The 15,128-nt window shown below is 32.9% G+C and overlaps 1 protein-coding gene across 1 annotated transcript; it reads right to left on the bottom strand.

The window, feature by feature from the left end:
* Positions 1-10,001: 10,001 nt before the first annotated feature.
* LOC103853679 (28 kDa heat- and acid-stable phosphoprotein) lies at positions 10,002-11,753 on the bottom strand. The gene is made up of 8 exons (XM_009130588.3): positions 11,490-11,753; positions 11,126-11,166; positions 10,943-11,023; positions 10,771-10,857; positions 10,643-10,677; positions 10,478-10,563; positions 10,320-10,385; positions 10,002-10,231 (listed from the first exon to the last, which is right to left on the bottom strand). Exons 1-8 carry the CDS (start codon positions 11,554-11,556, stop codon positions 10,197-10,199), a joined length of 498 nt encoding a protein of 165 aa, XP_009128836.1. The 5' UTR covers positions 11,557-11,753; the 3' UTR covers positions 10,002-10,196.
* Between the last annotated feature and the right edge of the window lie 3,375 nt (positions 11,754-15,128).

Consider the following 15,128-nt stretch of genomic DNA (forward strand, 5'->3'; position numbering starts at 1 on the left):
ATTAACTACTAAACTAGTTTAAAATCTACGCCTTGCGCGGGATGCATATTTTTATACACATTATTTTAGGAAGAATTTCATGTTTACCACTTTCATGGTGTCATTATTCATCCTTACCACTACTAAAGAGATATTTTCAAAAATACTTTAAATAAAACAAATAATAATAATTTTTTTTTATATTTCCGGATTATTCTTTCTCAAATTTGAACTTTTTTATTTTATTTCTTTAATTGTCTTTTCGAATTTCTTTTTGCAAAATTTACTTTTGAATCGAAAATTATGTTTGAAAGTATTTTTTAATTTTTTTTATATTTGTTTAAGTATTTATTCATATATATATATTAGAATCCTAAATTTCACATTCCAAAAATCCTACCCCACCCTTCAACTCTAAACCCTAAGTCTAAATTAGTCAATCCTATGTGTATAAATGTCTTTTACCCTTCGTTTAAAGTGAGGGTAAAAGTTGTTAATGTAAACACGAAAAGTGGTACTATGAATGTGGTATTTATCGCAATTTTCCTTATTTTTAGTATTATTATTTGTTTAACATTTTTACATATTAGGAAACAAATTAATAAATATATATCTTAAATAATTGAAAAACTATTAACCGTTACGTGTATAATTAAGCTGACAAAAATACATAGATTAAATAAATAACTTTGCTTATTTACAATCATTTTGTGGTAAATATATTTAAACAATTACTTTCTCTATTTTGTATTGTATTTAATTAAATTTAAATAATATTAACATACATATATACTATATTTTCAATATGAATATCTATGAAATGAAACTTTCTAATCATATGATTTATGGTCAGTTTTATTTTTTAACAAAAGTTTTAAACCATTAATAACAAAACCTTTAATGTGGATTTTTAATATTTTAATAATTTATAATCTTTTTGAAAATTCAATGCAAATTTTGAAATTAAATATTAAGTTCTTAATTTCAAAAAATTTATACCATTGATCACAAAATTTTCAATGTGAGACTTTTAACATTTTTTGTAATTTACTCATTTTTAAAATTTTAAAATATAACATATACGAAAAATCTAAACTTTATTATATGGTTAATATGATTATTTAATTTGTTTTAATAATATAAAATTAAGCAAAAATAATTTAGGATATGAAAACTGTTATCAAATCTTTATTATTAAAATCATTAATTGTCAAATATATATTTTATTTACTTTTGGTAACTGTGTAGCTTTTATTTAAGGAAAGTATGAAACTATTAATTATTGATTGTTAATTAATTTATGGTTAGTTTTAATGAGAAGTATATAATATATGTTTAGTAGACCAACATATTTCTTCTTTTTTTTTGGTGTAAATGTTAAATTTAATACCAAAATTTTAATTTTGACAGAAGGTACACATATAACTAGAAGCAGAAAAATAAAAAGAAAACTAAACAACGCAGAAGGGGGAGAAGGAAACCAACCTGGAAATCTAGGAGACAATGGACAATTAGAAATACTAGCTAACAAGATAGACAAGAAGAAAGAGCTGGACTGAGAAAAGAACATCGCCAAATGTTAAGAGTATCTTTGATGTAACATGAGACCATGTTTGATAATTTGCGGCTTCCCCAAAGCGCTGCTCCAAATGATTGATACCGACACCACAGAGCTTTGTTAATCACCATTCAACTGAAAACCCGAGCATCCAAACCACCACTGGAAGTAAGAGATCGGGAACCAGAAGCTACAAACCTCATATTTCACCGGAGAGCTATGTGTGCACCTTCTGGCTTGTCATAACAAGATCGCCAGAGTCACATTTATTCGGATCGACTTCGGAAGTAATGCGACCCTAAGCAGAACATGGGTTGCAGTGAGGCCACATAAAGACGAAGCTCCTCCAAGCCTGCAAGCAAGACTATAAATTAGTCCACCAGTGAGGACCAAGTGACCCGCCAAAGGTGCTGGAATGACCAATCTAAACATGAGTCTCCTTCGAAGAACCGGCACTCCAATGACCCAAAGGAGAGCCTAGATCATCGCCTCATGCTAACCACGAGAACCGTAAGCTAGCTCCTACTTGCTCCCCTGGAATCACAGCAGTGGAGGAGAAACACAAAGGATTCCAAAGAAATGGAGAGGAAGAAAAGCTGTCAACACAGACTAAGAGCATCTCCAATCCCACTTTGTTTTTTACTTTAAAATAGAGTTTAGAGTAAAAAATGCTCCAATGGTACTCTATTTCTCACTCTATAATAGAGTGAAAAATAGGTTTACTCCAAATATAGAGTAATTTGTTTTTTTTTTGTCCGTACTCTATTTTCTACTCGAAAATACAGTACCATTGGAGCAAATTCAAACTCTATTATAGAGTTACTCTATTTTAGAGTAAAAAATAGAATAAGCCATTGGAGATGGTATAAGCAACAACATCTAAAGCGGCGTGAACGGTGAGGTAGAAGACAGGGTCGCTGCTGGTGCAGAACAGAAACAAGGTCATAGACGGCCCATTCTACGCTAAGACCAACAGCAGCACACGATGAACGTCAGAGCTACAGCTACTACACAGCAGCTTTCACCGCGACGCACACGCCTCTGGAACAGACCCCAAAGCCCAACTTGACCGAAAACAGAGGAAGCATCCACCACTCGACGCTGAGAGAAAGACACCATCCTCCATACCGGACAACTCCTCTCCAATACCAGATATGGAGAGAGAAGACACCCACACTCGACCACGCGCCTGCACCGCTCACGGATGAGTAGATCGAGAAACTTGAAAACACCGATCCATTCTGATGCACCCTTGGATACCGCACCGGGCAAAATAGACATGCATGGCTTGATCATGGGAAGCAGTAAAGATATATGTTCATTGTTTGACGCATATCTTCCAAACCCCAGCGCTTCTACGCATGAAGTTAGTTGGAGAATGTTCTCAACTCAATTACGGAGCTTTTCGAAGAAGAATCAGATCAAACAGAGTTCACATGTGACAGTTATGCCATTTACAAATCAGGAGATCTTCAGTTCTCGCGAATTCAGACCACCCGAGAAGCTGGAAATAGCTAACCTTCTTTCTGATGAACCAACGACCAATTCAATCATGCCAAAGGTGATTATTCATGTTCTAAATGTCCAAGAAAGTCTTGGGCTTGATGGTTTACACAAAAGAATCAAAAACATACTTGTTTGGACCAAATGGAGAAACCGATAAAAATTGGCTAAGGAAAAAAGATGGATTTCGACAAGGCCTTAAAGAGACATTTCTTGGCCCATATCAGGAGAATATTCTTCATTTTTCAAATTCCTGGTCGTGGCTATATCAAGAGGCAGTTCAAGTTTCAGTCAAAGACTTTATTTAGTCAAGTCTTTGTTTATATTTTCAATGACTTGTTTTTAGCACATTCTTCTTTGGATTTCTACAACTTGTAATCCTATAAATAGGGTCTATAAGCCACGAAATAAAGATTCATTTTTCCTTTTATTTGAGTTTATCTCTTTGTTCTTTGTAGAACACTTTTCGTTTCTTGGTGAGGTTATCCCAAGTAAACAAATATCTATTTCGTTGGACTTGTTCGTCATATCAGGCAAAGTTTAAAAATCCTTCTTTTGGTGGACTTGTGAGTCATATCAAGCACCAACTGAAGTCTGGTAGTATCATTGGGCCATCCGCAACCCATTGTGTCACCGTTCAATCCATCAGTTCTCCCTTTTGGGGAGTTCATATCCCTTTAGTCCGATTGAGTGATCCTTCCCTAATTTAGGGCGTATCACATTCCTCCAGAGACCCAAAACGCTGACTTTCCGACAGCTCACACCATCTACACTCGTTACAACACCAAATCTCCACCGAGCAGTAGCCGAAGACAAACCTACGGAAGTAGATCTAAACCCCAATCTGCTCTGCTTCATCGTTTCAGGGCTGCCAACATATCATGTAGAGGAGATGAGACCGCCGAAAAGCAAAGGAGATAAGCAGAATAAAAATAAAGCCTCCGACAGTGGAGACCGCCGGAGCAAACGAAAAGATAGATAAAAAAAATTTCTTTTTAGAGAGGAGTTTTAGAGATATAAATAAGAGAGATAAAGCCTTCTCGCACCAAAAATCTTTAGAGACTTTAAAATGTTGTAATGCTTTTCTTTTAATGTATAAGAGATATTTCACCGAGAAATGCATAATTATGAACTTACAGACCTAGCTAGTGTAAACTATTTATGAAAAAGTCAGCCATACAAATATTTTGCAGCGCAAAGAAAACTATGTTATGATGAACATGCATTTGGGATTCTGAAATCAATTTCACAATCGTAAAAGGACTAGTTTTCTTTGGTGTAAAAGAGTGAGTTATATGTTCTCACAATCTCGTTTCACAATTTGGGGATCTATTTATACATATATGTTTTTTTTGTAACTGGTTTCATAAATGCAAAAGAAGAGAAAAAAGTTTATTCCATACCTAGGTCGGATTGGTTTTTAAGGGCAAGGCTCATTGAGTGGATTGCCAACCTATATTTATAAAGATCAAATAGAACCATATACATTAAGGTCCGAAAGCCATATGTCAAGAACTTTAACGATCATATCAACTTAGCAGCAGCACCGATTTTAATAGTGGTTTCACCTCTTTGCCGTTAATCCTAGCATTATAAATAATCTCTCTCAATAAGAATTGAATCCGAGTGGCAAAGTGCCTACTAGAAACTCCTTTACCACTAGGCCAACACCTCATTGGTCACGAGCATCAGGTTAGTTTCAAGGTTCGATCCTCACAAAAAGCACCAAAGGTTGAGTGTTGAGTTCAAAATGAAAATTAATGAATGATTAAGAATATAGTGGGTCAGAAATTTGGTTTTATATTAGAAGTAAATCAAGGTCAAAAAGAGGTTACAAATGTGAGGTGAGCTCGAGATACAAATAAAGATCTGGTTCGCTAAGCTCTCTCTCTACAATCTGTCTATCTCTCTTCAAGGAAAGTCTATACTTTGCTCGTTCAGCAAAAGCCTTCTTTTATAGCCATTGTGTAGATCAGATAAGACAAAAAAACAGCTCGTCGTCCTTATTGATGAGGTCAGATATTCGGTCTTTATCAGGTGAAGTCATGTATTCTCTGTGACGTGGGTTTACCTCGCTTCGTCCCAAAGTATTAAATGTGAATCACTTTGTCGTCTGTATTCGTTGACCGTTCAGCATGCATGCCTTGAGTATGGGCTTCGGCTCGCCGTTGAGTCACTGCTTTCTATCTGTTGTCTTTTAATTTTTTGGGCTTTTCGTGCGAATGGGCCTTAGATTAAGTCGGGCCGGACATTGATGGGGGTGAAAAACACACCTTCAACAATAATCAAACCCACAAAGATAACTACATAGATTCACATAGAACCATGAAGATCATTTTGTTGTTTTAACAAGACTATGAATTGGTCAAATCAAGAACTAGGTTGTTAAGAGACCTATGATGCGCCCTAAGGAAAGAATACTCGACATGTAAGGAAAGATATGGACTCGATCCGAAAGGAACGAGAACTGATGGGATGAACGGTGACACAAAGGGTTGCGGATGGCCCAATGATACTACCAGGGTGCTTGATTGTCGCCTGATATGCACAGGTCCGACAAGGAAGCAAACTCGATCTGTTGCCGGATGTGACGCACCGGTCCAACAAGAAAGAGGAGTTTAACTTGGAGCTAACCTCACCAAGAAAACTAAAAATGTTCTAAGCAAAGAACAAAGAGTATAAAATAAAAAGAATAAGGAAAAATCGATTATGAGATTATGAGAAATGTTTATATATTTATAGAAATCTTAGTCAAAGAGAATTAAGAGAAATGTGTAAAAACAAGACATAGAAAATATAAACTTGACTAGATCTGGTCAATGCACGGAAAATGGAAAAGACTAGTCAAGATGTTCGTTCGTCTCCTGTTCAAGTTCATTCAGGTCGTGCAGGTCCATGATGGGAAGGATATGACATACACGGGACGATCAACACACACGCCGGACACTCCACATGACCCGCCGGTTGATTTTCATGACCAAGATGTGTACTAGTGTGAGACAAGTCTTCAGACATCTGAGTTTCCATTCCTTAGTGAAATATGGATGAGAGAAATCCATCAATGGGTCGGGTACTGAAGCAAGGACGTCAGGACAGCCTTCGGGATATGCATGACGCACCAAAATGTCCATAAGAGAAAATCTGTGAACATCTTTGGATTCTTCTCGTCTCAAGTTGAATATGGCTTGACTATCAGTCTTAGAATGTTGAACTGGCTGGGAAAGAAGTGAAGTGGGTCGATCAAATCCATCTCTAGGTCGTGGTTCCAGACTGACCTCCATTACGGACGTCTGTGGGTCAATATGATGGATAGCACATGCGGTATGGTCGGGGTGATCGGATGGGTCAGTACGGACGGTCTGATCAGCATGATCCAAAGGGAAATTATGATCAACATGGACGGAATGATCAGATTGAATGACACGGGCTGTAAGACTGGCATGATCCGACATGAAAACCTCGGTTTGGTCGTGCTGGTAAACAAGAACGCCACCTTGGACCGTGTTCATGAACCAAAGAGGTTGATGCTCGATCCAGGGCGTATCAACATAGTTGCATTAGCATCGAGGGCGTATCAACATAGTTGCATTAGCATCCAGGGCGTATCAACATAGTTTCATAAGTGTCGAAGAGAGAGCCGAATTATCACCTCGAAAGCTTGCCAACTGGTTGTTTATTAGGCGATTGAAATTATTACATATTGCATCGATGGACTTGAAAGTCTGACGATAGAAACGACTATTGCGTTCCATCCAAAAAAATATTATTGCTTTGCCAACATAGGAGAATTAAGCTTTTACAACACCTATTTATAGTTAATGTCTGAAGCTGAATGAGCAAGTTATTCAAGGTTATTTGAGGTACTAGCGCAGGTCGTCAAGCCGCTCTTGACCAAAGCTGCCAACAGAAGTAGTATTCAAAGAACAAATGGTCCTTTGATTTTGGAGCAGAACTGCATGATGGATCAATAGACAAACTCCACTTCAAATTTTGATCCATAATAGGGGACGTGATAGATAAAAAGTCAATAGGATAATTTAATTGAAAGTACAATTCGAGTTGCTATAGTAAGAGTCAATCCAACCTAGAGTGTTCAAATTAAAGAGAATGCAAGTTGTCAATGTTTTTTTTTTACAGCAAAAATAGATATGCTAGTTGTCTAAGCAAAAAAGGTGGATTTTATAACAATTAAATGATCAACTAACAAGCTAGCTTCTTCAACTTAAAATCATACAAGTAAATCAATTCATTTCATGACATCTATTCATATGTTAATCATGTATTTAATATCAATTTACATTAGTTAATTACACTCAAACATGCATTGAAAACAAGTCTAAATACTTTTTAACATTCTTACCATTAATTTTCATTGACTAAGCATGCGAAAGTAAATTACATTATGAGATGCATTTAAATATTTCATCACAAATTTATCGGACATGAAATAACCTAAAATCTAGATAAATATTAGCTAAATATAATATAGCATTAGATATATGTCATGTGTAAGAAATAACGTCAAAGCCGATGGGTAATCTAGTGGATACAAAATATTTACATAAACATTTAGGAGTGATCAATCACTATGTAGAAGTTTCCTAATCAGAAGATGGTGTGATATTTAATTAGTTGATTAGGGGTATACGTTTAGATACCCCATTCAGGTTCATATTAGTATTTCGGGTACATATATTTTGGTATAGAAATATAGAACCCGTTGAAGTATTTTTACACTTCGGATAGGTTTTGAATATTTGTAGTTCAGGTTCGAGTACGTAATTTGGATTGGATTCGGGTTTTGTATTTTTACAAAGTTACATAGTTCTTAAAAAAATGCTTAAATGCAAAAATTATAAATTATAAATTTAAATCATGAAACAAACTCAAAAGCATCCATGTATCACTGATCCTTAATCACCTAACTCAAACAAAAACAAAAACAAAAATGTTCGAAAATGAATCATATGTGATTCTTCCCTCTCGTCCATAGAGAAGAAGACAAAGAGAGTAAGTTTTTTGTAGTGTCCATTTTCATTAATTTGAATATCTTTTGGATTAGCTTTCAGATCGTAAATATTAGGGACCTTAACCGACTTCAAAAGTTTGGCTACAATGAATAATGAAAGATGTAGGTTTAGATTAAGGTATATATATGTTCAGATGACTTCGGATTGTGCATTGGATTTCGAATATATCCGATCAGGTTCGGATATGATGCGCCCCGAATCAGTAGTAAAAACAAATCAAGAAAGCTTAGCTTTATAGGTCTGGGTTAAAAGAGATGGGTTTCAAGATTTATGAAAAATATGTTTATAAACATGTTTCAGCCCAATGAAAAAACGCCCAACAAGAAAATACAAATCATGGGCGTATAATTTATCAATCTGACGGTAATTCAGAGACTGTCGATCATGCAAAAGGACACGATCAGCCGAAGAGTTTTGCGATCACAAATTCCCAAATTTGGTCAAATTCAAAGTCTTGGTCTTTGGTCTTTAGTCAAGTCTACAATATTTATGAGTTTTCAAGTTTCTAGGTTTTGACTAAACCTTTTGTATGCCAACTAGGCCTGGGCATTTCGGGTGTCGGTTCGGTTCGGGTATTTCGGGTTTCAGGTAGTTTGGAAAGGAGCTAAAGTATCCATTTAGTACTTGACCTATTTTTGGTTTGGTTCGGTTCGGATAGTTTCGGGTTCGGTTCGGTTCGGATAGTAAATGTAGGGACCAGAAAATATCCGGAAAAAGTTTGGTTTTCATTTGGATCTAGTTCGGGTTCGGATAGTTCGGATAGTTCGGGTAATTCGGATAATTTGGATAAAATATCGGTTATTTAGGGTAAAATATCAAATAATTAGGATGATTTAGATAAAAAATTATGATACTTCGGATTACTTTGGATATTTCGGATAAAACTATCTGGATAGTTTCAGATACTTTCGGGTAGTTCAAATACTTTATATTAATTTAGTTATCTTCAACTATTTTCAGATGATTTTAATAGAATTTTAAATTAAAAATATATATTTAGTTATGTTATATGTATATATAATTAATATTTTTATATATTCGGGTACCCATTCGGTTTTCGGTTCGGTTATTTCGGATATAAGAATATAGGAACCGTTCGGGTATTTGAGAGTATTGGTCCAGTTCCGGTTTCGAGTATTTCAGTTCGGTTCCGGTTCGGTTCTTTGGTTCCGGTTATTTTGCCCAGACCTAATGCCAACCTTTTGTATTCATTGGCTATTATATAAAGGTCATTTGATCAATGAAATAAAATAAGTTTTGAGTGAATATTTTTAGAAACCTGTGAGAGAGATTCTCATGTTTGTTCCTTCGGGAACTTTTCGATCTTTAGTGGATTCGAGATCAACCGGCTTATCAAGTGAATTTCATCCTCATTTGTTGGTGTTCATTTGGTGTTTAAACAGTTCAGGTGTTGAGTTTCATATACTCCTTATTGGTTCTGCATCAGATTTCATTCGGAGGTTCCATTGCCTATCTTCTCGTTGGAACGTCGATTGCATCAGGCATTGGATTTAATATACCTTTTTGTTGAATCTACACGACCCTTAGAAGCTTAAGCTTAGGATTATCCAAACTAGTCCGGCTGAGTGACCCTTCAATTTAAGGGTGTATCATTAAGATATCCAAACTTATTAAATACAAAACCCAATTAAATATTTTGCTTTTCATATATCCAAACATTTTGAATACAGAACTCAATCAAATATTTTTTTATTTTTGTTCTGATTCGGATCAGATTTTCGGATTAGATTCCAGTAAAATTCTCAGGTCTAGCAGATAATAAATATGTATGCATCAATTGGGAAACCATTTAGAAGAACAAAAAGTATTTTAAAGAAGAGAAAGAAATGGATTATGAAAAAATGAAGATAGTGCATAAGGAAGAGATAGGCAAGAATTATCGAGCCAATGTTGTTTATAGTTTTTCAATCGGATGCTAAAGAGTCTAAGAGACTTTAATAACTTTTAAATGTATTAAGATCCACACGGAGTAAATAGGCAAAGGCTGTATCTGTTTACCAATTGAAAATGAACAAAAGTAAAAAAACAACACATCTTAGTCGCTGAGTCTTGTTTTGTTTTAGTTATAAAGTAGGGTAGTTCTTCGATGTGCTTGAACACTTGGCTCATTTGCGAGCATCGACTTTCTTCGCGTCTCTCGCTACAACAAAAGTGAGACATTAAAATAAGATCAGAAACAGTAAGGAATAGACTCTGAATTTTTAAAAACAAATAATGTTTTGTTTTACCTGCTTTTTCCTCTTCTCGCTTCTTGGCAGCTTCTTCTCTCTGTTGGCGAATCAGGGCCAAACGATCTGTACACACACAAACGCACACAAGGGATAAGATAATCAATAGGCTCATCTGGTAACAAAGAAAGAGAACAAGAGGTCCATTGTTTTTTTACCTAAATCCTTTCTTGCTTGCTCGGTTTTGCCTTGCTCCTGCAACCTCATGTATCGCTCATGAGCTCGCTGCTTCTCTAGCTCCTCCCTGCAGAAGACCATATAAGATGGAACTGCTAAGAAGCTATTCAATAACAAATGTTGAATGTTCAGTACTAGGAACAAACCTTTCACGCCTTGAGAGTTCAGTGGTTTTACTTGCCTAATCAAGAAATAGGAAGAACAGAGTTATTAAGACAAGCATATTTATATAAATGAAGAGACTCACAGAAAGTGATTACACAGATAAGCTTACATCAAGGTCTCTTGCTTTCAAGGTCTTGGGCTTAGCTCTGTTAGGGTTATCAACTTCGATTAGAGCTTCATGTCCTTTCTTCTTCACCTGATGTTATTATACAAGGTAAACTGTAAAGCAATGATAATAGATGAACAAGGCCACATAACATTACAAGGAGGTTTCCACTCACATCAGATTCATCTTCGGATTCTTCTTCTTCAGATTCCTCTTCAGACTCCTCTTCGATATCTTCTTCATATTCAGCTTCTTTCTGATAATATCATCACACAGAAAAAAAAAAACAAATCATTCACAACACACGTAAACAAACAAACAAACGTATAAAACATGTAAGAAAAAACAACAAAAGTACCTGCTTGAACGAGCGAGGACGTGCAGCAGAAGTGCCAGCAACTGCATAACACCAAAAAGAAAAACATATAACATCAATCTTGAAATATATAAAATCCCTAGAAAATAAACCCAAAATTCACCAAAAAACTGGATCCTCCGAGTCAAATTCAATTGAACACATTAAGACAATCCTATTGATCCTCCGAGCCAGAAACTTTACAAAAGCCAAGCAAAAGTGAATCAAGTCATCAAAGAGAGTAGCAGAACTTAACCAAACCCTATCTATCAAACACAAACATTCGGTACGAAACAACGCAACAGCAAATCAAAACCTAAACTTTTCGTGTACCCAATGATTATCTAACACAAAAACGAAACCTTACGTATCTCAGCAGCACTAGAGAATCGGCGTTGGCCTGTAGGTTTCCCCTTGAACTTGCCTCTTCCCATCGTCTCCACAAAACTCAAATTCCGCAAGAGAAAAAGAGATAAAAAAACTGGTAAAAGAAGGAAACACGGAATCGGATTCGATAATGAGAATTGGGTCTTGTTGATTCAAATTAGTGGAGGAGGGGATCTCGTCTTCTCTTTTTTATTACGGTCACACCACTACCAGACGAAAACCCTAAAGGCGCCTCTCACTTTTGTGTGTTTTAAGTATTGACTAGATCTTGACCCGCCCTCGAGAGGGCGGGTATATGTTTTGTTTTTAAATTTTTTTGTCTAATATAATTTATATGGTTGTGTGTTTGTAGAATCATATTTTTGTATGATATGAATTTAATAGAATAGATAATTTTTGTAAGTATATTAAATAAATCAAGTTCCATATGTATTTGTGTCTTTCCTTATATCATATATGTATTTTTTTTGTAATCATATTTATGTTTTTATCTGTGATCATATATTCATATTATATACTACATGTAGGGATAAGAGTTCAGGTTCGATTCCGACTATTCAGATATTGGTCTTTAGATGAGAGATTAAAACCTATTTGGATATTTATAAATTTTAGTTCGGATTCAGTTTGGATCATTACGGGTTCAGTTCAAATATGGATATTCATTTAAATTATGTAAAAATATTAAAATACAAATGTACCATAAATTCTATTAATTGTGCGACTGGTTTTTCCGCTACCACCCGCAAACGCTGCTTTTGCGGTTGGTAGCGGTTGTCGGCAGTTTGCAACAATCACTCAAATCGCTCTAAACCGCTTCAAACCGCTCCGAATCTCATAAATTCAAAAGCTGGCTCCAGCTACCGTTTGCGGTTGCGGGAGAATAATTTTTTTTCTTTTTTTAAATCAATATATATACAAAAGTAAAAATGTTTAATAAAAATTTTAAAATTGAAATTATAAAAATATTAAAATATATCTATTATATTTTAATTAATATTATAAAATTTTATAATAAAAACAATTTCAATAATTTTTCAAAAATTTATGGGTGAAAGTAAAAATATTTAATAAAAAATATTAATTAAAATAAAGAATCCGAGTAATAGTTGGGATTATGTTAGGAAAAATGAAATACATGAACATCATCGAAAAAATTGTTGGGATTTAAACAGTAAAAATAATGGTGGTTACATAACAAAAATAAGATATATGGATACAGTTACAAAAAGTGGTGGTTGCCGATCATTAGGCACTTTAAGTGGGGGGTTACATAATATATATATATATATATTTCATTGCAGTTATATTAAAAAAGTATGTATTATTAAAATTTAAGTTGGACATAGCTTTTTATCAATGGGTCACACTGCTGTTTTAATAGAATAGATATAACATTTAATAAATATTTTTGATCGAATAACCTATTTTAATCCCGTTAAACTAAATGATTTTATATGAATGTTTATTTCTATTAAAACCGTTAAAACCTATTTTAACATCTTGCTCTTTGTTAATTGATAAACTTAATGTTTATATAAAATATTTAAAATTTGAATAAATTAATGTCTAGTTGAATAAATCCTAATTTTTAGGTGAGATGTAAGTTATAATTAGTTAAAATAATTAAATATACCAAATTTTATTATAACTAAATATTATATTTTAATAGTCGGTGAAAATAGTATATATTTTCTTTTGTAATATTAAAGGTGAAAAAATGACACTATAATAAGTGTTTTTATTTTGTATTTCTTAACAAATATAAAGTGTCTGTGATATAAAAATTAAATTTTATACTTTTTAACTGAGATTATAAGGAATAATTAGCATACAATTATAGAAAGATATGTCAATAATGTAACTGTATACATAATTATATAAAATAATGTGTTCTATTAATAAAATAAAAGGTTAAAATTCTAAAAAGAAAAAGGTTCAGATTATCCAATAACACACAAAAGAAAATTTTGATAGAATACTGTTGAAAGGAAGTAAGCAAACTTAATTTTGATATAAACCCAAAAGAAAAGAATAATTATTATCATTTATATAACAGTTGCCTAATATAAATATTAGAAAGAAGTGGTGTGGCCATCGATAATTATGGAAAGGAGGTTACAAAATACATGGTTTGACCAATAGATGGTAGTTATGGAAATGCAGTTTTAATTTCAATTCAGTTTTAAAGTATTATGTTTTATTTTTTAGATTTGATAACATAGCAATTATTAGACTGAACATATGTCAATTGGTCATACTTGTGTTTTAATAGAATAGATTCTAGTAGTTGCTATATTACGGTGCACTTAAAGATCGTGTTAATCTATAGATCGAACGGTCATTATCTCGTTTTGTAATATCGTAATTTACATATATTTCCTTCTAATACTTATCACCATATTTATTTAAATATGTACTAGATTTTCACCCGCCCTTTGAAAGGGCGGGTACATTTTTTGTTTTAATTTAATTTTTATATTAGTGTTTCTTTTTGTAGTTATATTTGTGTTTTTTTTTTGTAATCATATGTATAAATCTTAATCAAAATCTATTTTATAAAATAATAGTAGCTAAAAAGTTATATGTTCGGTTCTTTGTAATTATATGTATGTATACATGTTTCTTTGTAATCATATTTGTATGTTCTACATTTATTTTTTTATTTTTTATGTTTCTATAACTTTTAAATTGCTATTATTTTATAAAATATAATAGATTTTGATTAAGATTTATACATATATATGATTAAAAAATATAAATATGATTACAAAAGAAATTATAAAAATTAAATTTCTAAAAGAAGTTAACATAAAATATACTTACTCTTTAAAATGACAGAACAGATAAATGCTGATATTATTGAAAATGTAATGTTGGTAAAACCCAAAAGGAAAGAATAATTGTTATATAATATATAACTGTGGGACAATATAAAAATTAGAATGAAGTGGCCACCGATAATTTTGGACATGAAGTTACAAAATTTGTCTTGACCAATAAGAAAGTAGTTACGGAGATATAGATGTAAATGCAGTTATGTTTTATATAGATGTGGATCCTTCAAATTTAAAAGCGTCAGTTGGGCTTGGTTCCACATGTACACAAACGTAAAAGTTAGCAGTTATATTTTATAGTTATATTTGTAGTTATATTTAGATGATGTATATGATTTTTAATTGGACTCAACTATTATCAATAGGGCATGTTCCTGTTTTAATAGTATTGATATTGATGTTGCATTTTAAATAAATAAACAAAAATAATTCATTAATATATCATTTGTACAATATCATCAAAAAAATTTCAACAAATATAAAATTTCAACTCTATTAAAATAGAGTCATATTTTTTTATCTACCATATATAAGTCTATGTTAGACCATTCATTAAAAATTTAACTAAACATCTTAAACTTACTCATATATGATATTCTCCTAACAAAAACAATATACATCTAAACAATAATATTTCTAAGAAAAGATAAATATATTATCATTAGGTAATTATCATTTGACTGTTTATCATATTTAATATAGACCATATTTTATATATTTCAGTATAAAATATTTTTGTAAGCTAATATTTATTGATATTGATAATATTTATATTTAAAACA

This window comes from Brassica rapa, chromosome A02, assembly GCF_000309985.2.
Source record: "Brassica rapa cultivar Chiifu-401-42 chromosome A02, CAAS_Brap_v3.01, whole genome shotgun sequence".
Classification (NCBI taxonomy): Eukaryota; Viridiplantae; Streptophyta; class Magnoliopsida; order Brassicales; family Brassicaceae; genus Brassica; species Brassica rapa.

Excerpts from the sequence above, each read along its gene's own strand:
- LOC103853679 (XM_009130588.3), bottom strand. The coding sequence starts at position 11,556 with ATGGGAAGAGGCAAGTTCAAGGGGAAACCTACAGGCCAACGCCGATTC. Across the intron at positions 11,024-11,125 it reads GTCCTCGCTCGTTCAAGCAG|AAAGAAGCTGAATATGAAGA; the intron begins GTACTTTTGTTG and ends TGATATTATCAG. Across the intron at positions 10,678-10,770 it reads TGAAAGCAAGAGACCTTGAT|GCAAGTAAAACCACTGAACT; the intron begins GTAAGCTTATCT and ends TTTCTTGATTAG.